This window comes from Eleutherodactylus coqui, chromosome 1 (genome assembly GCF_035609145.1).
Source record: "Eleutherodactylus coqui strain aEleCoq1 chromosome 1, aEleCoq1.hap1, whole genome shotgun sequence".
In the NCBI taxonomy this organism is placed as follows: Eukaryota; Metazoa; Chordata; class Amphibia; order Anura; family Eleutherodactylidae; genus Eleutherodactylus; species Eleutherodactylus coqui.
Window position 1 is genome coordinate 41,534,544 of NC_089837.1, and position 27,860 is coordinate 41,562,403.

General features: G+C 43.6%; 2 protein-coding genes across 2 annotated transcripts in view; both read right to left on the minus strand.

Annotated features, from left to right (window-relative positions):
• LOC136608658 (oocyte zinc finger protein XlCOF29-like) overlaps positions 1-27,860 on the minus strand; it is a 354,481-nt gene that overhangs the window by 54,483 nt on the left and 272,138 nt on the right. The gene's annotated exons all lie outside the window — the stretch shown is intronic.
• Positions 1,806-27,846, minus strand: LOC136607710 (zinc finger protein 665-like). The gene is made up of 8 exons (XM_066589058.1): positions 27,538-27,846; positions 26,940-27,091; positions 8,740-8,919; positions 8,543-8,666; positions 7,956-8,110; positions 6,244-6,423; positions 6,037-6,160; positions 1,806-4,109 (listed from the first exon to the last, which is right to left on the minus strand). The coding sequence occupies exons 2-8, from the start codon at positions 27,057-27,059 to the stop codon at positions 2,239-2,241; spliced, it is 2,754 nt and encodes a 917-aa protein (XP_066445155.1). The 5' UTR covers positions 27,060-27,091; positions 27,538-27,846; the 3' UTR covers positions 1,806-2,238.

Genomic DNA, 27,860 nt, shown 5'->3' on the forward strand with positions numbered 1-27,860 from the left:
GATATGTTACTAACTATCACCCAACCCTTAACAACTCTACCAACCTTAATGAATCTCTTGGAGAGGTGGGCAGCCATGACAGGACTGAAGGTGAATGTGGACAAAAGCGACATAACATACATAAATACCCCACCCCCTCTAATAAAATTAATAGATTTAAATTTTGGCTTTAAACAACAAACCCAATACATACCATATCTGGGTATCAATCTAACCCCATCCCTAACTAGTAAAATGGGACGACCCAATGCTCTCATGGATGGGAAGGATAAATGCGGTAAAGATGAATATCTTACCCCGGATATTATATCTGTTCCGAACCCTGCCCATTCCTATTCCAGGTGAGGTTCTGGATAACTTTCAGAGAGTTATTTTCAAGTTCATATGGGCAGGAAAAAGGGCAAGGATCAAAAACAGGGCCATGTATTACCATAAAAAGCTGGGAGGCCTCTCGGTTCCTAATGTAAAAAAATATTACCTGACAGCGAGACTTGCGCAATGGATCGAGACCATGGGAGGTTCAAAAGCACCACTCTGGGTCAACATGGAGACATATAAGTTAGCCCCACATACACCGGCAGAATTGACCTGGTCGGCAGGTCCAATAAAAACAAACCTTCTAGACAAGAGCCCCCTCTCATATCACTCCATACGCATATGGAGGGAATCCAGATATAAATTAGCAAACAACCCATCCAGACTATTGCCGTTGATACCAAACAAAAAGTTCCCCCCAAGTATGGACCTGATACATTTTCAATGGTGGAAAAACAATGAACTCACAAGGATACAGAACATGACAGAAAACTCCAGAATACTCTCCATAAACCAATTTAAAACCAAATTTAATCCTCCCACATCTGAGAATTTAAGGATTAACCAAGTATACCATTTCATAGGCTCGCTCGGGCTCCCAAGAGCTCTCCCGGACTTAACCGCGTTCGAGAGATTATGCCAGAGAGACCCCATGAAAAAGGGCTCCTTATCCACGATCTATAATGTAGTAAATAAACCAGGAGGAGAGGAGAAACTTCCATACATGGAAAAATGGGAGAGGGACCTAAACATGAGCTTGTCAGTAGAAAAATGGAGGCAATGTTGTGAGACAGTGGCGAAGGGGAGCCATCAGGTGACTTTGACGGAGACATCTATAAAGGTTCTCCACCGAACCCACCTGGTGCCATATAGATTGCACCAAATTTACCAATCTACCTCGCCTCTCTGCTTTAGAGGATGTAATGAGGTGGGCACGCAGGCTCATGTTTGGTGGACTTGCCTGGTAGTAGCAAGATTTTGGACACAGGTCCACAGGCTCCTACAGAGGCTATTCATAGGAACCCTACATAAAAATCCAGCAATGCTCCTGTTAGGAGATCGCCAACCAGGGATCAGATATCAAGCTCATAAACTGATCCAGGTGATCTGTATGGCAGCAAGAATCCACATTGCATCTAAGTGGAAGCAAAGGTACCTCTCCTTCTGGGAGGTGCTAGACAGAGTCTCCTCTATTGCATTGTATGAGAGACTGCACGCAATAGGAACTGACACTTTGGAGAGGTTCGGGGAGATTTGGGACCCATGGGTGAACATGGTAGACATACCGGGAATAAGACACATCCTCCAGTCGACTTAAAAACGATACCCCCAAGACATGAAGGAAAAGAAAAAAAAAAAGGAATGAGAGACGACCACAGCTGATCTTTGTTGAAACCAGGTTAAAATTTTATTGTTTAAATTGTTAAAATGAATAGGCACAACTATTTTATGAAAAGGACACTCCAGAGAAGTCTGGAGATAGCAAAGGAGTAACAGAAGTAAGAAAAAAAAAAAAAAAGAAGATATTGGCAAGAGTATGATACATTCATATGAAGATAAGACTTGAGCCATATGACGTGCTTTACCCCCTGCGAGGGGAAACCCACACTTGCACAACTAGAAAAGCTGTACTTAACATGTTTGCTTCTTGAATAAAGTATTTTGAAACTAAAAAAATACTGGGCGTTTAATCTCTGATAATAACCTCATGTGCTGGAAAAAAAATGTTCTTAACATTTCTCATATTCCAAGAATCTGATCTCTTTGATTTCCTTGTAAAACGTTTTCCACGTTTATACCTTCAAAAGGACTTTCCCACTCTGTGACATCTTTGATGATCCCTATGTGTGGTACTGGTACTAAAACATTTCCCACATTTCGAACAAGGAAATAGCTTCTTTCCTTTGTGACTTTTCTCATGTGTTACAAGATCGGATTTATTTGTAAAACACTTCCTGAACATGGATAAGGTCTCTCTCCTGTGTGAGTTCTCTGGTGTTTAACAAGCTCTGATTTTATTCTAAAATGTTTCCCACATTCTAAACAAGGAAACTGCTTCTCTCCTGTGTGAATTCTCTGATGTCTAACAAGGCTTGATTTATCACTAAACCATTTCCCACATTCTGAACATGAAAATGGCTTCTCTCCTGTGTGAATTCTCTGATGTAAAACAAGATGTGATTTTACTGTAAAACACTTCCCACAATCTGAACATGAAAATGGCTTCTCTCCTGTGTGAATTCTCTGATGTCTAACAAAGCTTGATTTATCACTAAACCATTTCCCACATTCTGAACATGAAAATGGCTTCTCTCCTGTGTGACTCCTCTGATGTGTAACAAGATTATATTGTGCTCTAAAACACTTTCCACATTCTGAGCATGGAAATGGCTTCTCTCCTGTGTGAATTCTCTGATGTGAAACAAGATATGACTTTTTTGTAAAACACGTCCCACAATCTGAACATGAAAATGGCTTCTCTCCTGTATGAATTCTTTGATGTGAAACTAGACTTGATTTCAGGAAAAAACATTTCCCACAATCTGAACATGAAAATGGCTTCTCTCCTGTATGATATTTCTGATGTGAAACAAGATGTGACTTTTCTGTATAACACTTCCCACATTCTGAACATGAAAATGGCTTCTCTCCTGTGTGAATTTTCTGATGTTGAACAAGATAAGGTTTTTTTGTAAAACATTTCTCACACTCTGAACATGAAAATAATGGCTTCTCTCCTGTGTGAATTATCTGGTGTTGAACAAGCTCTGATTTCATTATAAAACATTTCCCACATTGTAAGCAAGGAAACGGTTTCTCTCCTGTGTGAGTTCTCTGATGTCTAACAAAGCTTGTTTTATCAATAAAACATTTCCTACATTCTGAACATGAAAATGGCTTCTTTCCTGTGTGAATTCTGTGATGTCTAACAAGTCTTGATTTATCACTAAAGCATTTCCCACATTCTGAACATGAAAATGGCTTCTCTCCTGTGTGAATTCTCTGATGTAAAACAAGATTTGACTTTTCTGTAAAACACTTCCCACAATCTGAACATGAAAATGGCTTCTCTCCTGTGTGAGTTCTCTGATGTGAAACAAGAGTAGATTGTGCTCCAAAACATTTCCTACATTCTGAACATGAAAATGGCTTCTCTCCTGTGTGACTCCTCTGATGTATAACAAGAGTAGATTGTGCTCTAAAACACTTTCCACATTCTGAACATGAAAATGGCTTCTCTCCTGTGTGAATTCTCTGATGTGAAACAAGATGTGACTTTCTTGTAAAACATTTCCCACAATCTGAACATGGAAATGGCTTCTTTCCTGTGTGAATTCTCTGATGTGTAACAAGAGCAGATTGTTCTGTAAAGCATTTCCCACATTCTGGACATGAATACAGCTCTCCTGTGTAGATTGTCTGATGTTTAACCAGATCAGTTTTCAGAATAAAACATTTCCCACCATCTGAACTCGAAAAAGTTTTTTGTTCTGAATGAATTATCAGATGATCTTTGACTTTGGCTTCAGTTATAAATGAATTTTCACATTCTGAGCATGGACCCTGCTTCTGCCCTGTGTGACCTCTCTCATCTAGAATACAATTAAATTGATCTGTAAGACATATCCCACTTTCTGAACAGGAGAATGGCTTCTCATCTCTACTGTGATGTCCTGGCTGTAAGTGAAGGGTAAGAAGGTTTTCTCCTGAAGAGTGCTGCACTATATCTTCATCTTCTACTTTAGAATTGGGGGATAACATCAAGTTTTCCTCAGAGTTCTCACTAGGATTATCTGTTAAGACAAAAAATGTATTTTGTGATTTGAAACTAAAAATGAATTATTAAATTGGACAAACTTATAATATTCCTGATAGGCTGTAAACACACTATTAGATTTTGACGCGATCTGAGTGGTGGTTTTTTTTTTAGTTAAAGACAGAAGTGGTTCCAGCAGGGAGTAATATAAGCCCTTTCTTTAAGTTTCCTGATTTTTTTAAAAATAGGGTCCTGGTTTTTGGTCAAGGTGAATATTATATATCTCCCCTAGATGGAGTTGGCAGAATTGAATGAAACGTTATGTGTGATTGCAATGTTGATATAAGTAAGTGATTACAATATCAGAGCACAGGGATACTTTATTGCAGAAAACTGAACACTTGAAGGGAGGCTCTAGTAGCCTGTTGGAACTCCTCTAGCTTGGATGCAAGATGTGGTACGGGTGGGCATGGAAGGAAACAGGTTCCATATAGTATTCTTTGCCATATTGCTTCACATTCTCTGTAATTTAGCCGTGCAAACTCATAAGCTGTGGAGGTTTATGTCCCAGATGGTCCCATACATGTTCTATTGGCAATAAACATGGCAACCAGGCGAGCCTGGAAAATTCCTCTTGGGAGCCGCCATGACAGTAACAGATGTGGCTGCAGGATGTCCTGAACATATCGCTGAGCTGTCATTGTCCCTTGTACCACTACTAGGGGGGACCGACTGTCATATGTGATAGCATCCCAGACCATCACACCACCAGTGAGGATGAGGACAGTGTGCCTCTCCACATCAAAGGCAGGATTGAGGCACACAATCACCCCAGGTATCCAGACATGAAGACGGCCGTCGTGAATGCCCAGACTAAACCTGGCTTCGTCGTTGAAGACAACTCGGTTCTACTCTGTAACAGTCCAGTTTCCTCATTCATGCACTTCACTCATACAAAGACCTTTCATCTAATCATGCCATGACTCTAATAATTTGCTTATCTCCCTGATATGTAACTGCATGCCTAGTTTTGCCCTTTTTTTATATAGACACAAACATGATTCCAGCCTTCTAAAACTTTGTATGGGGGTTATTTCAGATGGCATTTTGGTGCTATTTGTCATCTTGCGTATGTGGACCTACTACACTATGCTTTTCAAAATTATTTAAAAAATCAATACCCCTCCCCAAAAAATTATTCTAAACGACCGATCAGTTTCTATCAGCTCTTCTACATTACCACCATTATCTCTGCTGTAATTAGTCGAATAAGTGACACAGTTCAACGGAAGAGCCAACATCTACAAACAGAGCCTTACAGCGAAAATACTCCTCGTCTCCTGACCATTACCCAAGTTGTCCTGCTAGAGTAAAAGAGAGCTGCTCATTTTTCATCTATTATTTAGTATATGCGTTAAATGTACATGTAAAAACATACATTTTTCACTATAAAGTATGTCTTTTAAAGTTTTGTAGTCGTCGTTTTCTTGCATTTGAGAAATGCTTTATGTTTCCTATAGACTATAGTGTAAAACAAAAATGTGTATGTTAAGCATACATTTCTTCATGGGACAGAAAGTACTTTATGCTATGCTTTACTGTACCACAAAAAATAAAAAGTGTACAAACATAAAGAAGGCAAAACGCAGGCAAAAGTATGCACTGTTCAATATTTGACCAACTCTACCCTATGGGAATGTCAAGCAATGCGTTTGAATACTTTTTAATTAACACTAATATATATATATATATATATATATATATATATATATATATATATATATATATATATATATATATATAAATATAGCTGAAACGTGATGTGAATGCCTCTAGCTTCACACTATTAGTCGCCTAAACCTAAAGTCTATTTTTTCCAAAAAAATATGCATCCAATAATCCGAAAAATACAGAGTAGGTGTGTGTATATTAGAAAATAATATATTTTGTATGTCTCTTCTTACCTTGTGATATCGGAGGCTGGTGGTTCTCCATCATGGCATCCTTGTACAGATCCTTGTGTCCTTCTAAATACTCCCACTCCTCCATGGAGAAATAGACAGCGACATCCTGACACCTTATAGGAACCTGACAACACAATGATACCGTCATTACCCAGACATCTCTAGTGCTGTTACTGTATAATTTCCCAGCATTCCCAGCAGTGTCACCTCTCCAGTCAGCAGCTCAGTGATCTTGTTATTGAGTTCTAAGATCTTCTGCTCATGTATCGGTAAGTGAGGAGGAGCCTCTGTGATGGAGCTCTGGCTCCTGCTCCATCCTCCTGACTCATGGAGATGGCTGTTGGTAGTCGTACTGTCACCCGATGTCTTCTTTACTATTGTGTAATCCTGTGTATGGAGAGAGACATATAGAGGACTGAACCCAGTATTTCTCCAACAATAAAAAGTGGGAGATTGTGATCCCACTGTATAGAACAACATGTCAAAAGATTTATCAACCATCGCGAGACATGCAGCAGGAGAGCTCTGATCTGGCGCCAACACAATCTGGGGCCATCAGGCCTCCTACTGCACTCTACAGTTTTCTAAAAGCCTCCACAGTCCTCCCCACGTGGACAGGCTCAAGAAGCGTGGCTTTGCTGTCCATTCGGGTGCCATGAAGGCTTTCAGCCTATTTTGGCCTAGTGCAACCAGTGAAGCCATGAGCTAAATTTTCGGGATGCCCACGTGGCTTATCCTGCTGGTGGATCGGAGCTCCCGAAGACAAGAATTTGCCCTGCAGAGGCCCCTGATGTGGGAGAACACTGCCAGGTCAATGAGTGAACTGGATGGAGCTGGCAGACTTATGCAAGTGAGTTTCGTGCCCAGTACCTCACCAACAGGTCCACAGCTCACCGAAGGCCCCACAGTGCCGTATCAGAAGGGGAACATGACAAGGAAGCAGCAGGTGAAGTCAGGGCCAAAAATGCTGATGGACTTCATTGCTGTGAAAGAGCAGGAGGAGAGCGAACTGGCCAAAGGACCTTACACACTGGAGGGGGAGATGCCAGGATCAGAGGAACAGGGTGACCCCTTGCTTCAGAAACATGTTAAGCAGGCTTGCCCCGATCCTCTGCTCTCCGAGCATCTAGCCAGTAGATGCAGAAGGGAAAGAAATAGAAAGAGGAGACAGCCACTTTCCCCCAGCATATGGCCAGAGACAGGGAAGCCGCCATCTTACAATGTTAGCCCCAGTTACTCCATAACAAATCCAGAGCAGCTGCAACACGAAAGGTGAAGGGAGACAGTTGGGGTCCCAGACACTGCAAATAGAGAGAAGACAGGACAGGAACCCAGGGAAGAGGAAACAGACCCACTTATAGAAATCACCTACTCTGATCTGACAGTGTCTGAAAATTTCATCAGGGATCTAATACTAGCCTTAAGAAGATCCCTAAAAAAGGACATAGCCTCTCAGGGCATCAATCGAGGAGTTTAGTGTTATGATAATGGAGGCTGAGTGGAGCATCTGGAGACCAAGATGGGCAAGCTGATCAGTTCACATAATAAACATAGTTGAAGAACTTGAAAACGTGAAAGCAAAATTAGCAGACCTGGAAGACCGGAATAGACGTAACAACATAAAAATAAGAGGAGTAGCAGAGACAGTCTCATCAGCAGGGCTATCAGGCTATCTGAAAAGTCTAGTCAAAAAGCTGCAACCTAAATCCAAGCAAGAGGAATTAAATTATTGTTAGTATACAAAAGGCTTCCACATCCAAAATCAGGACACTGGGTTGTTCCTATTAATCCCTTTAATCCTTTCCAATCCAATTTTGGATTCGGGGTTTCCTAGGGGGCTTTCACTTTCTGCTGTTATACAACAACAAAGCTGCTGTGTAACCATAGCCATAAAAACTTAGAAATACAGAAAAGTTTACCTCTCCGGTCAGCAGGTAGATGATCTCTACGGTCAAGTTCAATATTCTGTTGGTAATCTCATTGCTGTTCTTCTCCATCCTTGGTGGGTGATTCAAGAGTAGGACTGTTTCAGAGTTGAACATGGGAGAACTGGAGGGTTCTAGTACAGCTGGCCCTTTATGAAAAAAGAAAAGACTCTTAATCATACGGGGACATCATCATGTGTGATATACAGAACCTCAATTATTGAGATAGTATAAGGGTAGACTAGATGAAGCATGTGTTCTCCTTCTGATGTCAGTTTTCTATGCTTCTAGTTACTATAAATGGGGGGGGGGGTAAATCTAAGAAATGGGACTCACAATACTGTATATAAAATGAAATACAGCACTATTTTAACTTGCACAAACAATTTTCTTTATTGGAGACAATCCACAGACATTTTGACATCTTGGATGGATACTCCTATTTCTCCTATAACTTTAGACTATTAGACGCTTAAGCCTTCCAGATTTTTTTCTGATCAAAAATGCATCCGATAATCTGAAAAATACAGGATAGGTGTGTGTATATTATAACATAATATATTTTGTAGGTCTCTTCTTACCCTGTGATATCGGAGGCTGGTGGTTCTCCATCATGACGTCCTTGTACAGATCCTTGTGTTCTTCTAAACACTCCCACTCCTCCATGGAGAGATAGACAGCGACATCCTGATACCTAATAGGAACCTGACACACAATAATACCGTCATTACCCAGACTCCTCTAGTGCTGTTACTATATAAGTTCCCAGCAGTGTCACCTCTCCAGTCAGCAGCTCAGTGATCTTGTTGGCGAGTTCTAGGATCCTCTGTTCATGTATCATTAAGTGAGGAGGAGCCTCTGTGATGGGGCTCTGGCTCCTGCTCCATCCTCCTGACTCATGGAGATGGCTGTTGGGAGTGGAGCCATCATCCAATGTCTTCTTCATTATTATGTAATCCTGTATATAGAGAGATACATGTAGAGATCTAAATGCAGTATTCCTCCATCAATAAAAAGCGGGACATTCTGATACCACTGTGTAGAGTAACATGTCTAAAGTTTTAATCAGTTGAGTGGCCTTTCCGCCATTGTGAGAGGACGTGCAGCGGGAGAGGTCTGATCTGGTACAAGCACAATCAGGGGCCATCGGGCCTCCTGCTGCACTCTACACCTTCTAAAAGCCTCCACAGTCATCCGCACACCAATAGGCTCAAAAAGCGGGGCTTTTGCAACCAATTGGATGTTGTGAAGGCTTTCAACCTACCATGGCCTAGCCCAACCAGCAAAGCTGTGGACTAAACTTTCGGAAATGCAAGCACGGCCGATTGCGAGATCACAGCGGAGCTTCTGAAGCTGACAATCTGCCCTGCAGAGGCCCCTGATGTGGGAGAACAGTGCCAAGAAAGGAGTGAACTAGATGGAGCTTGGCAGACACTTGTGAGTGAGCGCTGTGCCCTGCAGCTCTCAGCCACGTAAAAAGCAAAAGATCCACAGTGCAAGACCAAGAGATGGTCCAAGAGAGTGTAATAAAAATAAAAGTGAGGAATTCATTCCCGTTCCCAGCATGGAAAAGAACCGCCAACATAGGACAAATGGAAGGGACTTGTTACTTGTATAGTGCCAACTTATTCCACAGCGCTTTCAGGTACTTTGTTTATTAGCCTCCAGCAAGCTGAGTACTCATTTTACCGACCTTATAAGTATGGAAGGCTGAGTCAACCTTGAGCTGGCTACCGGAACCTTGCGGGCATTGAGCCTGCAACAATCAGGTCGTGAGTGATTAAATTCACGATACAAAACATCGGCTATTTTGAAGGAAGCTGTCAAGTCAAAAACATATTTCTTATGCATGCAGGAGTCACAATTCTTGAATAATGGAGAGACGAAATTCTCCCACCCCAAATTCCCCACGATCTACATGGCCAATGCCAAAAAGAAAAGAACAGGAGTAGTCATCGCCATTAATGATACAAAAAATTTCCAACCGCTCAAGCTCTAAGAGGATAGAGGCAGAAGATCCTTGATTATAGTATGCAAAATGAACAACTTTACACTGACGATAGCCATATATATACACATGCCAAAAATCGGCAAAATTCACTTCTTGAATTAGATGGCAAAGAAAATAAAGAAGATCCAGAAAGGCAACCTGGTTTTATCTGGTGATTTCAACATAAATCGCAGACAAGGACATGGCCACCAACAACCCAAGGTAAGAAAAACGACACAAACCCTGACTTCTTTGATGAGGAGAGAACTACATTATACCTACAGATATAAGAATGCTACCTCCAAAAAATTCTCTATTTACTCAGCGAGACATCACTCCTTCTCCAGAATTGATATGCTCCTAGTGAACTTCTTTCTGCTCCCAAAAATTCACCAGACCTCAATAGGAATAGCCATGCCCAATCTGTCTAACCCTTAAATTATCCCAAAACATGTAAATCCCTAGAACACAGAGAACTAATACCCATTTAATGAAAATTTCTAAAAATCAAGAAACTATACGCAAAGCAATTAAAGAGTATTTCCATTTCAATGAATCCCCAGAGATAAACCCACTTGTCCTATGGAGCGCCACAAAACAGTGATCAGAGGGGCCATGATCCCGCTAGGGACACACCACAAAAAGGAAACAAACAAAATATGATAATACATGATAACATCACTAAAAAAATTTGAGAACGAGTGTAAGAGAAACCCTTCAATGTCCCCCAACTCGGAACTAATGAAAACTAGAGGTAGATTGAGAGGATTTTTAATAGAAAGCAACTAAAAGACTAAAAAAAAAAAAAACTATTAACATGACCCACTGCATAGCAAATAATAAATTCAGTAAGCTAATAGTGTATAGGGTTAAATAAAAAGCAATCAAAACAAAATTACCTCATCTGATAGATAAAGTAAATCACAAAATTAGCAACCCTATGGGCATAGCTGAGGCCTTCAGAGGGTTCTACTCCAAATTGTACAAACTTACAAAAGACCTTCACAGAAAAGACTTATATTAAAATAATAAACTTTATTAACTAATCTCTTAATAAACATTCACACAACGAGCGCAGTAGCCACAGTAAGGGATATCATGTGATTAACCCCTTAACGACCGCCCCATCGGGAAACTACGTCCTGCTGTTGCAGGACGTGTATGGAGGGAGGTAGCGGCGCTATCTCCCTCCATACAGCGCGGGCATCAGGTGTTTATTACTGCTGACACCTGCGGGCAATAGCTGCGCTCGGCCGATCGCGGCCATTAACCCTTTAAATGCCGCTGTCAATTCTGACAGCGGCATTTAAATCCCCCGAACGCTGTTCGGGGGTCCTTCACGGCCCCCCCCGCGGTGAGATCGGGGGAGCCGTGCAGGCGTCATGGCAGCCGGGGGCTTAATGAATGGCCCCAGGGCTGCCTTAGCAGACTGCCTATCAAGCCATCCACACAGGGTGGCTTGAAAGACTGCCTGTGAAAAAGCAGTATGACGTAATGCTATAGCATTACGTCATACTGCAGTAGCGATCAAAGCATCGCATGTTCAAGTCCCCCAGGGGGACTTCAAAGTAATGTAAAAAAAATTAATCAATAAAGTTTTTTTAATTGTTTAAAAAAAAAAAAAAAGTTATAAAAGTTTAAATCACCCCCCTTTTGCCATATCCATTATTAAAAAATCTAAATCATAAAATAAAAATATGTATTTGATATCGCCGCGTCCGTAAAAGTCCGAACTATCAAAGTAGTGCATTATTTTTCCCGCACGGTGAACGTCGTCTGAAAAAAAAAATAAAGAACGCCAGAAATACACTTTTTTAGTTACCCTGTCTCCCAGAAAAAAACGCAATTAAAAGTGATAAAAAAGTCGTATGTATTCCAAATTGATACTATCGGAAACTTCAGGACATCCCGCAAAAAATGAGCCCTCGCTCAACTACATCGACGAAAAAATAAAAAAGGTATTGCACAAAATGACCACAGAAAATAATTGAAAAAAATTAAATATCTTAAAAAAAAATAAAGTACTACAGCAAAAAAAATACTATACAAGTTTGGTATCGTAGCAATCGTACTGACCATAAAATAAAAATATCAGGTCGTTTTTGTTGCAATTTGTGTGCTGTAGAAACAGGACGCACTGAAAGATGGTGGAATGTCGTTTTTTTTCCATTTCTCTCCGCTAAGAATTTTTAAAAAGTTTTTCAGTAAATTATATGGTACAATAAATAGTGCCATTGAAAAATACAACTCATCCCGCAAAAAACAAGCCCACATACAGCGACGTCGATGGATAAATAAAGGAGCTACGATTTTTTTAAAGGGAGTAGGAAAAAACAAAAATGGAAAAAAGCAAAAAAGCTCCGTCACTAAGGGGTTAATCCTAAACTGGGCTAGAACGAATTTTAAACTACCACACGTGCACCAGAACGCATACCGAATTAACGGCCAAAATGGTAGTGTGTTAACGATGAATATCTTGATTATATTTTAGATAAATCTCTGGTATATCAAGCGAAAGTACTGTCGCATGGCATGTGGTATGGGCTCATTAATAGTGTATAATAGAGGCTCCTCTATAGTAGGGTTTGCGTATTGATGCGTTCAGAGAGCAACTAATGCTCTTCCTTAGAGATGAGCGAGCGTACTCGTCCGAGCTTGATACTCGTTCGAGTATTAGGGTGTTCAAGATGCTCGTTACTCGAGACGAGCACCACGCGATGTTCGAGTTACTTTCACTTTCATCTCTGAGACGTTAGCGCGCTTTTCTGGCCAATAGAAAGACATGGAAGGCATTACAACTTCCTCCTGTGACGTTCCAGCCCTATACCACCCCCCTGCTGTGAGTGGCTGGGGAGATCAGGTGACACCGGAGTATTAAAATCTGCCCCGCCCGCGGCTCGCCACAGATGCATTCTGACAGAGATCAGGAAAGTGCTGCTGCTGCTGCTGCTGCTGCTGCTATAGGGAGAGTGTTAGGTGTTATATTTGTCTTGAAGAACCCCAACGGTCCTTCTTAGGGCCACATCTGACCGTGCGCAGTACTGTTAAGGCTGCTTTTAGCAGTGTTGCACAATTTTTTTATTTTGTATAGCGGGCGTGCAGACCATAGCGTCCTCAGTCTGCAGTCATTGTACAGAGTATAGGGGCAGTACTGGTGAGGCAGGGACAGTGAGAAAGGTGAAAGAGATATACTGTCTATATAGGCAGTGGGCTTTTTCAAAAAAATTGGGGAAAAATACTATATTTGGGCTGCCTGTGACCGTCTTCAGTGTACTGCGTGTCTGCTGGGGGTAGTAGTCCTAATTAATACGCAGCTAAGCATTACAGCAGGCTTGCGCAAAATTGTTTCCTGGCTCTGCTGTCTCCGTTACATCACCGCCGTCATAGCGCCAGAGGGAAACAGTATACATAATATACGCTGCATACAGTATCTGTCTGGTGTTTCAGCTCACCATTTAAAAAAATTGAAGTAAAATACTTAAGGCCTACCACTGCCCTTTGGCCACTTGACTGCTTCTGCGCTGTGAATTCCACTAGCTCAGTCATACGCACCTACGTCTCATTACAGGTGTGCGCAAAATTGTTTCCTGGCTCTGCTGTGCCCGTTACATCACCGCCGTCATAGCTCCAGAGGGAAACAGTATACATAATATACACTGCATACAGTATCTGTCTGGTGTTTCAGCTCACCATTTAAAAAAATTGAAGTAAAATACTTAGGCCTACCACTGGCCTTTGGCCACTTGACTGGTTCTGCGCTGTGAATTCCACTAGCTCAGTCATACGCACCTACGTCTCACTACAGCCATGCGCAAAATTGTTTCCTGGCTCTGCTGTGCGTTCCGTAAGTGAAGTCAGCCTCCAACCACAGGCCAATACGCGGCACATTTAATTACAGCGTTCTGTTTCTGCTCTACTCGTAATACACCATGCTGAGGGGTAGGGGTAGGCCTAGAGGTCGTGGACGCGGGCGAGGACGCGGAGGCCCAAGTCAGGGTGTGGGTACAGGCCGAGCTCCTGATCCAGGTGTATCGCAGCCGACTGCTGCGGGATTAGGAGAGAGGCACGTTTCTTGTGTCCCCAGATTCCTCTCACAATTAATGGGTCCACGCGGTAGACCTTTATTAGAAAATCAGCAGTGTGAGCAGGTCCTGTCGTGGAAGGCAGAAAGTGCATCCAGCAATCTATTGACCACCCAGACTTCCACACCGTCCACTGCTGCAACTCTGAATCCTCTGGCTGCTGTTCCTCCTTCCTCCCAGCCTCCTCACTCCATTACAATGACACATTCTGAGGAGCAGGCAGACTCCCAGGAACTGTTCTCAGGCCCCTGCACAGAATGAGCAGCAATGGTTCCTCTCCCACCGGAGGAGTTTGTCGTAACCGATGCCCAACCTTTGGAAAATTCCCGGGGTCCGGTGGATAAGGCTGGGGACTTCCGGCAACTGTCTCAAGAGCTTTCAGTGGGTGAGGAGGACGATGACGATGAGACACAGTGGTCTATCACTCAGGTAGTAGTAATTGGAGTACGTCCGAGGGAGGAGCGCACAGAGAATTCGGAGGAAGAGCAGCTGGACGATGAGGTGACTGACCCCACCTGGTTTGCTAAGCCTACTGAGGACAGGTCTTCAGAGGGGGAGGCAAGTGCAGCAGCAGGGCAGGTTGGAAGAGCCAGTGCGGTGGCCAGGGGTAGAGGCAGGCCAGACCGAATCATCCACCAACTGTTTTCCAAAGCGCCCCCTCGCGCCATGCCACCCTGCAGAGGCCGAGGTGCTCAAAGGTCTGGCAGTTTTTCACTGAGAGTGCAGACGACCGACGAACTGTGGTGTGCAAGGTTTTTTGCGCCAAGATCAGCCATGGAGCCACCACCACCAGCATGCGCAGACATATGATGGCCAAGCACCCCACAAGGTGGGACGAAGGCCGTTCACCGCCTCCGGTTTGCACCACTGCCTCTCCCCCTGTGCCCCAACCTGCCACTGAGATCCAACTCCCCTCTCAGGACACAGGCACTACCGTCTCCCGGCCTGCACCCACACCCTCACCTCCGCTGTGCTCGGCCCCATCCAGCAATGTCTCTCAGCACAGCTTCCAGACGTCGCTAGCGCAAGTGTTTGAGCGCAAGTGCAAGTACGCCGCCACGCACCCGCACGCTCAAGCGTTAAACGTGCACATAGCCAAATTGCTCAGCCTGGAGATGCCGCCGTATAGGCTTGTGGAAATGGAGGCTTTCAAAAACATGCTGGTGGCGGCAGCCCCGCGCTACTCGGTTCCCAGTCGCCACTACTTTTCCCGATGTACCGTCCCAGCCCTGCACGACCACGTCTCCCGCAACATTGTACGCGCCCTCACCAACGCGGTTACTGCCAAGGTCCACTTAACACTGGACACGTGGACAAGCACAGGCGGGCAGGGCCACTATATCTCCCTGACGGCACATTGGATGAATTTAATGGAGGCTGGGACCGAGTCAGAGCCTGGGACCGCTCACATCCTACCCACCCCAAGAATTGCGGGCTCCAGCTCGGTGCTGGTATCTGCGGCGGTGTATGCTTCCTCCACTAAACCACCCTCCTCCTCCTCCTACGCAACCTCTGTCTCACAATCAAGACTTGTCAGCAGCAGCACGTCGCCAGCAGTCGGTGTCGCGCGGCGTGGCAGCACAGCGGTGGCCAAGTGTCAGCAGGCCGTGCTGAAACTACTCAGCTTAGGAGAGAAGAGGCACATGGCCCACGATCTGCTGCAGGGTCTGACAGAGCAGACCGACCTCTGGCTTTCGCCGCTCAACCTCCAACCGGGCATGGTCGTGTGTGACAACGGCCGTAACCTGGTGGCGGCTCTGCAGCTCGCAGCCTCACGCACGTGCCATGCCTGGCCCATGTCTTTAATTTGGTGGTTCAGCACTTTCTGAAAAGCTACCCACGCTTGTCAGACCTGCTCGGAAAGGTGCGCCGGGTCAGCGCACATTTCCGCAAGTCCAAGACAGACGCTGCCACCCTGCGGACCCTGCAACATCGGTTTAATCTGCCAGTGCACTGACTGCTGTGCGACGTGCCCACATGGGGGAACTCTACGCTCGACATGTTGGCCAGGCTCTATGAGCAGCGTAGAGCTATAGTGGAATACCAACTCCAACATGGGCGGCGTAGTGGGAGTCAGCCTCCTCAATTCTTTACAGAAGAGTGGGCCTGGTTGGCAGACATTTGCCAGGTCCTTGGAAACTTTGAGGAGTCTACCCAGATGGTGAGCGGGGATGCTGCAATCATTAGCGTTACCATTCCTCTGCTATGCCTCTTGAGAAGTTCCCTGCAAAGCATAAAGGCAGACGCTTTGCACTCGGAAACGGAGGAGGGGGAAGACAGTATGTCGCTGGATAGTCAGAGCATCCTCATGTCTATATCTCAGCGCGTTGAGGAGGAGGAGGGGGAGGAGCATGAGGAGGAGGGGGAAGAGACAGCTTGGCCCACTGCTGAGGGTACCCATGCTGCTTGCCTGTCATCCTTTCAGCGTGTATGGCCAGAGGAGGAGGAGGAGGAGGATCCTGAAAGTGATCTTCCTAGTGAGGACAGCCATGTGTTGCGTACAGGAACCCTGGCACACATGGCTGACTTCATGTTAGGATGCCTTTCACGTGACCCTCGCGTTACACGCATTCTGACCACTACGGATTACTGGGTGTACACACTCCTTGACCCACGGTATAAGGAGAACCTTTCCACTCTCATACCCGAAGAGGAAAGGGGTTCGAGAGTGATGCTATACCACAGGACCCTGGTGGACAAACTGATGGTAAATTCCCATCAGACAGTGCTAGTGGTAGAAGGCGCAGTTCCGAGGGCCAGGTAGCAGGGGAGGCGCGGAGATCAGGCAGCATGTACAGCACAGGCAGGGGAGCACTCTCCAAGGCCTTTGACAGCTTTATGGCTTCCCAGCAAGACTGTGTCACCGCTCCCCAGTCAAGGCTGAGTCGGCGGGAGCACTGTAATAGGATGGCGAGTACTGCAATGGGATTTATTTATGTACCGCCAGTGGGTTCCAGGGAGCCACCCATGCTGTGGGTCCACAGGGACTTCACAATAGGGAGTTGTACCTGCCTGTGTCTACTTATAAAAAACCCCAGTGTGATTGGGGCATGCAGTGTGGGCCGAAGCCCACCTGCATTTAATCTGACATTAGCTCTGCTGTCCAGGGCACTGCAATGGGATACATTTTTGTATAGCCGGTGGGTTCCAAGGAGCACCCATGCTGTGGGTGCTCACAGAATTCCCATTGCGGAGTTGTACCTGCCTGTGACTATTTATAAAAAAACCCGGTCTGACTGGGGCATGCAGACACCTTGACAGAATGAATAGTGTGTGGCACATGGGTTCCCCATTGCTATGCCCACGAGTGCAGCTCCTGATGGAGGTGGCACAGGATTGGATTTCTGATTGCTTCTGTACAGCATTGTGGGCTATCGCCCCGCCCCTTTTAAAGAGGGTCGCTGCCTGGTCGTGCCAACGCTCTGCAGTGTGTGCCTGGGTTCCTCCTCATGGCAGACGCACTTATAAATAGACATGAGGGTGGTGTGGCTATGAGGCCAGCATGTGGCATGAGTGCAGCTGAAGGCTGCGCAGGGACACTTTGGTGTGCTCTGTGGACACTGGGTCGTGCGGTGGGGTTGGGCAGCATGTAACCCAGGAGAAGTGGCAGCGGAGTGTCATGCAGGCAGTGATTGTGCTTTGTTGGAGGTAGTGTGGTGCTTAGCTAAGGTATGCCTTGCTAATGAGGGTTTTTCAGAAGTAAAAATTGCTCGGAGGGGCCTGGGGCACTCTTGCTGCTATTGTGGCTTAATAGTGGGACCTGGGAACTTGAGATGCAGCCCAACATGTGGCCCCTCGCCTGCCCTATCCATTTCTGTGAGTAAAAGAAATGAAAAAGGAGGGTGGAGCAAGACCCAGTGAGGGTAGTGGAATATTTATGGAGTACAAAGAGTTTTCAATGATTGAGTATTTTAAATGGTGGCGGTGCTGCCAACCAGATGACGCTCCACCAGTGTGGGCGTAAGTGTAGCGAAAAGGATGTGAAAAGAACTGGTATGGAGGCGCAACACTCTAAGCTACTAGAAGATGTAGATCAAAGTCCAATGTGTGATGGTGAAAGCACTTCTTTTTTATTATTTTTTCAGAAATTAAAAACCAGCAATGGAATACGCGTTTCGGGGAAGAACCCCTTCGTCAGTTCGGCTGGATAGGACTGTGTGATAAGTACAAATAGATAATGGAGGAGTGATTAACAAAGAAAGGGGAGGAGAGGGGAGAGGAAAAAAAAATTCATATACATAATGAAGTCTCACAAATGTGTCAATAAGAACAATAAATATATGATGAAAACATCGATCTGAACAGTGATAAAATATATATGAGACAAAAAACATAAAAGAATATGAGCATCCGTACATGTAAATTAACATAAAATTTATACAAAACAAATATCTGTTAAAATAGGATGAAGACAATCCTGAGTAAAATACCAATCTTAGAAGTACCAATATGAGAGCGGATGGACTCAAAATCGTGTGGTTGCTTTCAGCTGAATGAAAGGACTGCAGAATTAAAATGCATGTACAGCCTATTGGGAAATATGATATGATTGCTACACCCGAGGGGGTGCATAAATAAATGTGTATATGTATGTAAAAATGAGAAAAGAAGAAAAGAAAAAAGAAAAAAACGAAAAAAGGGGGGGGATCTATTGGAAAGCTACTTCAGAATGGTGTGCATTGACAGCATTGGGTTTATGGTGTGGGATAAAGTTAGAAAAAAAAAAGGGGGGGGGGACACCTTTATGTAACCAACAAAAATGAGAATATAACTAATTAGAAACTGAGATAAGGGGCTCACCAACAGGATGCCTAGGGGTGACACAATTCCAAAGATGTATCGGATGTGTCGGAGGTCCTGAAAATGAAGAATTGTCAGATTAGGGAAGATGTATGGATAATATATGGCAGAGGGCTCTAGCACGCTAATTAAGTGCAGGGGGGAAAGTTAGATTGAACTGAGCACTGGAGGGATTTTTTTGCTCCTGATAAAGTCATACTAGGAAGGAAGGGGAAGGGGGGAGGGGGAAGGAAAGGAATTGATGTGTAAATATAAGTTATAGGATAAAGGAGAAGTTTGCTTACCTGTGTGCAGGAGGACAGGGGAGAAAAAAGTGCTTTAACAAGGGAGCTGAGGGCAAGTCAGGGGTATAAATACCTGAGAGAGAGGGCGGGAAAAATAATTCAATGTTGATTGGCTTGACTAAAAAAGGGGGCGTGGTTACAGGTTGCATGGATGGAATAGGGAGTTGGGAGGGGGATTCATGTACAAGGTAATTCCTATTGTTTGGTTAGTAAAGGGAGGGAAGTGTGGAGTAAGAAGAGGACTATGCTGGGGGTAAGGCAAATAGGAAAAAACTAAACAATGTCTCTACAGTGACACCTATTGGAATGCAGCAATCCTGCAAATCAATGTTAGTCTGGGGAAAGAAGGAAAGAGAGAGAGAGGGAAAGAAAAAAAAACAAAAAAAAACAAATCAACTGTCAAAAATGCTTTCCAAACTCTCATTAAGGCCCATAGGTATAAGCGTGTTCAGTTTAAATATCCAAAATATTTCTTGTTTTCTCAGAATTTCAAATCTATTCCTTACGTGGGCGGGTATTTGTTCTAAAACTGTTACAGAAAATACTTTAAAATCATTATTATGGACTGCGGTCCCATGCCTGGAAACACTATGGTTTAGATAGCTATTCTTGGTGTTTGATCTATGCTTATTAATGCGACTTCTCAAGGTCTGGGTGGTGCGTCCAATATACTGAAGCTTGCAGGGACATTCTAGTAGATAGATTAGGTAAGCAAACTTCTCCTTTATCCTATAACTTATATTTACACATCAATTCCTTTCCTTCCCCCTTCCCCTTCCTTCCTAGTATGAATTTATCAGGAGCAAAAAAATCCCTCCAGTGCTCAGTTCAATCTAACTGCCCCCCCTGCACTTAATTACCCTGCTAGAGCCCTCTGCCATATATTATCCATACATCTTCCCTAATCTGACAATTCTTCATTTTCAGGACCTCCGACACATTCTATACATCTTTGGAATCGTGTCACCCCTAGGCATCCTGTTGGTGAGCCCCTTATCTCAATTTCCAATTAGTTTTATTCTCATTTTTGTTGGTTACATAAAGGTGTCCCTCCCCCCCCCTTTTTTTTTTTTAACTTTATCCCACACCATGAACCCAATGCTGTCAATGCACACCATTCTGAAGTAGCTTTCCAATAGATCCCCCCTTTTTTTTTCTTCTTTTTTTCTTCTTTTCTCATTTTTACATACATATACACATTTATTTATGCACCCCCTCGGGTGTAGCAATCATATCATATTTCCCAATAGGCTGTACATGCATTTTAATTCTGCAGTCATTTCATTCAGCTGAAAGCAACCACACGATTTTGAGTCCATCCGCTCTCATATTGGTACTTTTAAGATTGGTATTTTACTCAGGATTGTCTTCATCCTATTTTAACAGATATTTGTTTTGTATAAATTTTATGTTAATTTACATGTACGGATGCTCATATTCTTTTATGTTTTTTGTCTCATATATTTTATCACTGTTCAGATCGATGCTTTCATCATATATTTATTGTTCTTATTGACACATTTGTGAGACTTCATTATGTATATGAATTTTTTTTTCCTCTCCCCTCTCCTCCCCTTTCTTTGTTAATCACTCCTCCATTATCTATTTGTACTTATCACACAGTCCTATCCAGCCGAACTGACGAAGGGGTTCTTCCCCGAAACGCGTATTCCATTGCTGGTTTTTAATTTCTGAAAAAATAATAAAAAAGAAGTGCTTTCACCATCACACATTGGACTTTGATCTACATCTTCTAGTAGCTTAGAGTGTTGCGCCTCCATACCACTTCTTTTCACATCCTTTTCGCTATCCATTTCTGTGTTGTTCCCATCACTTTCTTGAATTTCCCAGATTTTCATAAATGAAAACCTTAGCGAACATTGGCGATATACAAAAATTCTCGGGTCGCCCATTGACTTCAATGGGGTTCATTACTCGAAACGAACCCTCGAGCATCCCGAAAAGTTCATCTCGAGTAACGAGCACCTGAGCATTTTGGTGCAGCATGTCCTTATATACATAAAAGCTACATGTTCTCATCATCTGTAACGGGAAATAAATACGACATGTGTGATTTCATTAATTGTCTCACAAAAAAATGTTGCGTACTTGATCACCTGCCCATGCAATAAACAATATGTTGGCAAAACACGCCAGCAATTCAGAAGACGGGTTTTGGGAGATGTCGGTAACATCAAGAGAAAAGAACCGACCCCAGTGTCGAATCATGTCTGGGAAGAGCACAAGGGTGACACAGAATGCCTCAATTCAAGGAATCAAATTGGTAAAAACAGATCAAAGAAGGAGAGATGTTGACCCGTTATTGCTGGGTAGGGAGGCAGCACGGATTTATAGATTGGACACTATCCATCCGAAAGGTCTAAATGAAAAGCTCTCTTTCAATTGTTTTATATAGGCGTAAGCAATTGTTAATGTCGAGTAGCAGAAAGTATATATAGGTACTTTGTCTGATATTGCACACCAATGATACAAAGAACACCATGTTTAATTTTCTTTTTGCTTTTATTGACCTACACAATATCTACCTTATCATGTTTATATTCCTCCCTATATCCTTATATGGATGACATCCACCATAGATTTACATTAATACCAATTCTTACCATTCAAATATCCTTGCCAGATATTTATAGAATGTCCTTAACTCTCTGCCACTTTGTAATGCCACCAGTAACATCATAGCACTAAATATCTAACTCTCTAGCAAATGCTTGAGCTAAATTTATAACTGTACCCTTTTCCAAGATGGCGCCGGCACGCTCTGCTATTTACTGCACATGTGCCGGGTGATACAACCACCACTTATGACGCACCGGCTCCATGACTGGTTTACAATGGTGGCTCGTCATCACGGCTGCAATGGGAGATGGAGTTACTTATAGGGTTTCCATATCTTTTTGCCACTCTCTAATGCCATCAGAGTTTAAGCTAATTTACAACTCTGCCCTCTTCCAAGATGGCGCTTTAGAGGAGCCTCTGAATGGTGTATTTATCAAAGCATATAGGCTATTTGTCCAGCCTTTATCTGAACACTTCCATTGAAGGAGAACTCACCACCTCCTGTGGTAAACTGTTCCACCCATTGATCACCCTCACTGTCAGGAAGTTTTTTTTCTAGTATCTAATTTGTGCCTTCTCCCTTTCAGTTTCACCCCATTGCTTCTAGCCTTTGCTTGTACAAATGAGAATAGGGCTGATCCCTCTGCACTGTGACAGCCCTTCAGATATTTGTAGACCACTATTAAAAGTCTCCTTTCAGCCTTCTTTTTTGCAAGCTAAACATTCCCATATCCTTCAACCGTTCCTCATAGGACCTGATTTGCAGACCGTTCACCATCTTGGTAACTCTTCTCTGAACTTGCTCCAGTTTGACTATGTCTTTTTTTAAGTGGAGTGTCCAGAACTGGACACAGTATTCCAGATGAGGTCTGACGAAGGAAGAGTAGAGGGGGATAATTACCTCACATGATCTAGACTATGCTTCTCTTAAAACATCCCAGAATTGCGTTTGCCTTTTTGGCTGCTGCATCACATTGTTGACTTATGTTCAGTCTATGATCTATTAGAGTATACCCAAGTCTTTTTCGCATGTGCTGCTGCTTAGCCCAATTCCTCCCTTTCTGTATGTGTTTTTTTTCATTTTTCTTGCCCAGATATAGGACTTTGCATTTCTCTTCGTTAAATACCATTCTCTTAGTCGCCGCCCACTGTGCATCTAAATCTTTTTGAATACTCTCTCTCTTCCCTATTGTTAGCTATCCCTCCTAGCTGTGTGTTTTCAGCAAATTTGATCAGTTTCCAAATCAATTCCCTCTTCCAGATCATTTATAAAACTATTGAACAACACTGGGCCTAGGACAGAGCCTTGTGGTACCCCATTTGATACATTCTTCCACTTGGGTGTGCAGCCATTTATAACCACTCTTTGAGTACGATCACTCAGCCAGTTGTGAATCCACCTAACAGTTACCTTGTCAATCCCATATTTGGTCAGTTTTTTCAATAAGCATGGTATGAGATCAGAGGCGTAACTTGAAGCTCCTGGCCCCCAGTGCAAAACCTGTAACAGGGCCCCCAACTATAATGCTTTATTCATAGTACTGGGCTCCCTATATGGAGAAGAGAGGCCTTATGGGATCCCTAAGGCTCCTGGGCCCAGGTGCAACCGCATCCCCTGCATACTCTATAGTTACACCCCTGTATGAGATACTTTGTCAAACGCTTTACTAAAGTCAAGATAAACTACATTCACCGCATTTCCCTGATCAACCCAGTCATCGATTTTGTTAGAAAAGGAAATTAGATTTGTCTGGCATGACTTGTGTGTTACAAACCCATGCTGGCTATCGTTTATTACTAGAGATGAGCGAGCGTACTCGGATAAGCACTACTCGTCCGAGTAATTGGCTTTATCCGAGTATCGCTGTGCTCGGGGCTAAAGATTCGGGTGCCGCTGCGGCTGACAGGTGAGTCGCAGCGGGGAGCAGGGGAGAGCAGGCGGGAGAGGAGAGAAAGATCTTACCTCCGTTCCTCCCCACTCTCCCCTGCAGCTCCCCGCACCGTGCCGGCACCCGAATCTTTAGCTCCGAGCACAGCGATACTCGGATAAAGCCAATTACTCGGACGAGTAGTGCTTATCCGAGTACGCTCGCTCATCTCTATTTATTACTCCATTTTTATCCAAGTACTTGCATACATGCTGTTAAATTATTTGTTCAAAGATCTTATTTGGTATAGAAGTCAGGCTCACAGGCCTGTAGTTTCCTGGATCCACCTTCTTCCCTTTTTTGAAGATAGGGACAGCATTTGCCCTTTTCCGATCTTCTGGGACCTCTCCTGTTCTCCAGGAATTTTCAAGGATTATGGTGAGTGGTTCAGCAATTACCTTTGCTGCTACCTTTAGTATCCCTGGATGTAATTCATCTGGACCTTGAGACTTGTATTCATTTAAGTTAGCCAAGTGTTCCCTCACCATCTCTCTGCTTACAGATAGCCTGCATTCTTTTATTCCCCCAATAGCACAGGGAACATCAGTTGATGTTACATTTACTTTCTGAGAGGAAACAGATACAAAATAGGAATTTAAGAGTTTGGCCTTATCAATATCATTCTTAACCAATTCACCATTTTCATCATGTAAGCATCCAATAGCATCTTTGACTTTTTTTTTTTGCTTTTGACTTTATTTATTGCTTTTGGCTTCTGTTGCAAGCCTCAATTCATTATTAGCTTTAGCGTTTCTGACACGTGCCCTACAGTTTCTGCAGACTGCATTATAATCTTCTTTAGATCTCCCCCTCCCTTTCCATTTCATTACATATTTTTCTTCCTTTTAACGTGCAAGTTCTGTGTTCATCCATCCTTGTCTCTTTAAATGCTTCCCATTCTTCCTTCTTTTAGGGATTGTAAACGATTGTGCTTTGAAAATATCATTTTGCAATGTTTCCCTACTTTCTTGGTCATTTCTGTCCTTAAGAACATTCAGCCATTGGATTCTTCCTACCCTCTTTCTGTGTTCATTAATATGTGAGTTTTCTCAGGTCTTCCTCCTCTTTTTATCCAAAATTCAAGGATAGCATGATCACATGATTACTACCTCAACCATTCCCTCCCTGTTGGTAAGAATTAGGTCCAAGATAGCAGATCCCCTTGTTCTCTCTTCTACCTTTTGGAAGATAAAGTTGTCAGCAAGAGCAGATAAGAATTTGTTGGATCCATTACTTTTCTCTGAGATTCCCAACAAATGTCTGGATAGTTTAAATCCCCCATGATCACTATGTCATGCTTTTTTGAGAGCTTGATCATCTGATGAAAAAAGAGTTCATCAATATCTTCTGCTTGTCCAGGCGGCCTATATTAAATGCCTACAATAGTGTTTTTTCTGTTGTTCTCCTAACATATACCACAATACCTCCTCCCCTTTTTGTAGGCAAGTTGTATCCTTCAAGATTTGTATTCTAATCATGGGTATGACATCATACTTCTCTTCCTGTGTTAGGAGCTCCAATTCTCCTTGTTTGTTTACCATGCTCTGTGCATTTGTGTAGAAACACTGTAGTTTGTGATCAGTGTCTCTTGCTCCTCTACTTTTCTTCAGAATTTTTTGTCTTTGTTCTTTCATTCCACTTCTAATAGCAAGATTCTTAAATGTATTAATTAGCTGTATATATTTTTACCTGGCCTTTCCCTTCGCTTCGCATATTGTTCTAGTTTAAAGCTCTCCTACTGAGTGAAAAGGCGCACACCAAATATATGCTTACCTGTTTTTGTAAGGTGCAACCCGTCTCTAACAAGTAATCCATCATATAGGTAATTTATTCCATGGTCTAGAAATCCAAATCTTGGCTGACGGCACCTTTGACATAGCCAGTTGTTCACCTCTAGGATCCTGTTCCATCTTCTTATTCCATGGCCATCCACTAAGAGGATGGATGAGAAGACCACCTGTGCTCCTAGTTACTTCACATTCTTCCTGATATCTTCAAAGTCTCTGCAGATAGTTGCAAGGTTCTTTTTGTGGTGTCATTTGTCCCTACATGTATTAGTAGGTATGGGCGGTGCTTTGTAGGCCTGAAGAGTCTTGACAGCCTATCAGACACATCTTTGATTTGTGCACCTGGAAGACAGCACACCTCTCCATTCAACTGGACTCTGTGTGCTTACTACAGTTCTTTGTGATCTCCTTGATCCACTTACCTACTCTAACACAAAACCAACTAGAGTCCCTAAATTTAGCCATTGAAAAACTTCCACAAGCTGTGTGAAGAATTTAACCTTCCTAAAAGCGAATTCTTCAGATACCTACAAATTAAAGGTATTCTGGAAGAATGCACAACAAAAGAGCTCTATCTTCCAAATAACTAATATAACCAACTTTTCTGCTCTCCTATATACAAACATTCTAAAATTTCTCTACAAGATCTTAAACAAAGAAATGGTGGAGGGGGAAGGAAGTTTCAAGAAAGCTCACATTCTTAACTGGGAGAGAGATCTAAGGGCTTCATATTCTGTGGATGTAAGGACTTGATGTGGATCTGCTGTGTCACCCAACAAGTAGATGCAACAGACTTGCAGGGCAGACAGCCGACTCTGGAAACCCGGATGCTCACCGCTAGAAGGTGTGACTTGGAATCCAAGGTGACCATGGGGATCTAGCTCTATGCTGGAAGCAGGAAATGGAAAGTCCCTGCCAATCAGTAGCAGAGACTTCGCCCTGACAAGGGCAGCCATGCACAGGAACCTAGGCACAGATTAACCCTGTTAGGACTGATCTCCAGGAAGCCAGGAAGTTGGATAAAACCATGCCGTCTACAGAACCAAGGAATGAGCAAGTTCAAGACCAAGCTGGAAGTACCGGACCAAACTTAAGACAAAGCATAAACTGCAAACACAGGAACAAGCAGGAGCAGCTGCAACACATGGGCTGTTAATGTATTCTGAATTAACTTTGTTTAGCTTGCTAAATAATGCACTAAGGATAGGGCTACCTGGCGACTTTAGCCGAGACACATGGCGCTTGGCCTAACACTGCAATATTGCTCTACAACATTGTAAACTAAGGGAGGTGAATCTTGTCTCAATGCGTCTTACAAGTTGTTGTCACCGGACAAATGTTAGAAACCCAGTAGGTTTGGATTTCTTGGGATCATCGTTCATGGAAACCTTTATTGACCTTTTTCACTTTTATTAATTTACAAGGTCACAAAGCTATAATGTAAGATTTGGTCATTTTGACCTGTTTCAGATCCAAAATCGCTGCGTAACCCGAGCCATAAGAACTGAGAAATACAGAAAAGCTTACCTGTCTGGTCAGCAGGTAGATGATCTCTAGGGTGAAGCTTAATATTCTCTTGGTAATCTCATTGCTGATCTTCTCCATCCTCGGCGGGTCATTCATGAGGACCATTTTGGATGAGGACATGAGAGAACTGGAGGGATTTAGTACTGCCGACCCTTTATGAGAAAAGAAGAGACTCTAAATCATACGGGGACATCATCATGTGTGATATACAGAACCCCCTTATAGCGCATTCAGAGAAAAGAGGTCTTCAGAGCCGTCACCACATTACAGGGAGATTACCAGTTAGATGCTTTAAAACAACCTTCTGGCCGATCTGCTTGGAAAATCATCAATAAATGAATTCCTGCCACCTGGTATAAGCAGAGATCTATACTGTGCCCACTGTTACACGGCGAGAGGACGGCGCGAGGTTTGTGTGTTGTGAGATGTGCAAATACCACATACTTTTGGATGGGGTCAAATACATGAGCGATGTCTTCCTGCATCGCAGTGCGGCATGTCCAATCTTTGTGTGGGAATTATTGTATCCTGACGCCACCAGGAACTCCTGGTTGAGACAAGACTGGTGGTGGTGGGGGGGAAGTGATGCCCCCTGTACCTCATTGGCAGCAGACAATGCTCCCCTGCAGGTCCTGGCAGGCCACTAATCTGCTGCAGTCCCGGCTCGCCTTGCTGATGGAAGTTGGCCGCTGCTGTCGCTGTGCGTTAGGTGCCTGCTGTCCCGGTTCCTGTGTATTTGGTCCCTGTTGTCCCGCCTCCCGGCCATGAAGGAAGGTCCCCGCTGCTGCTGTAACTGACCATCGGTTCCCCGGGGCCATGCTGTCCTCCTGCATTCAGCTTTTTGTTGAGGCTTGCGGCGCTGTGGGCTCCCTGCTTCCCACCGCGCTGAGCGGTGATATGCAGACATGGGGGGGAAGGGGT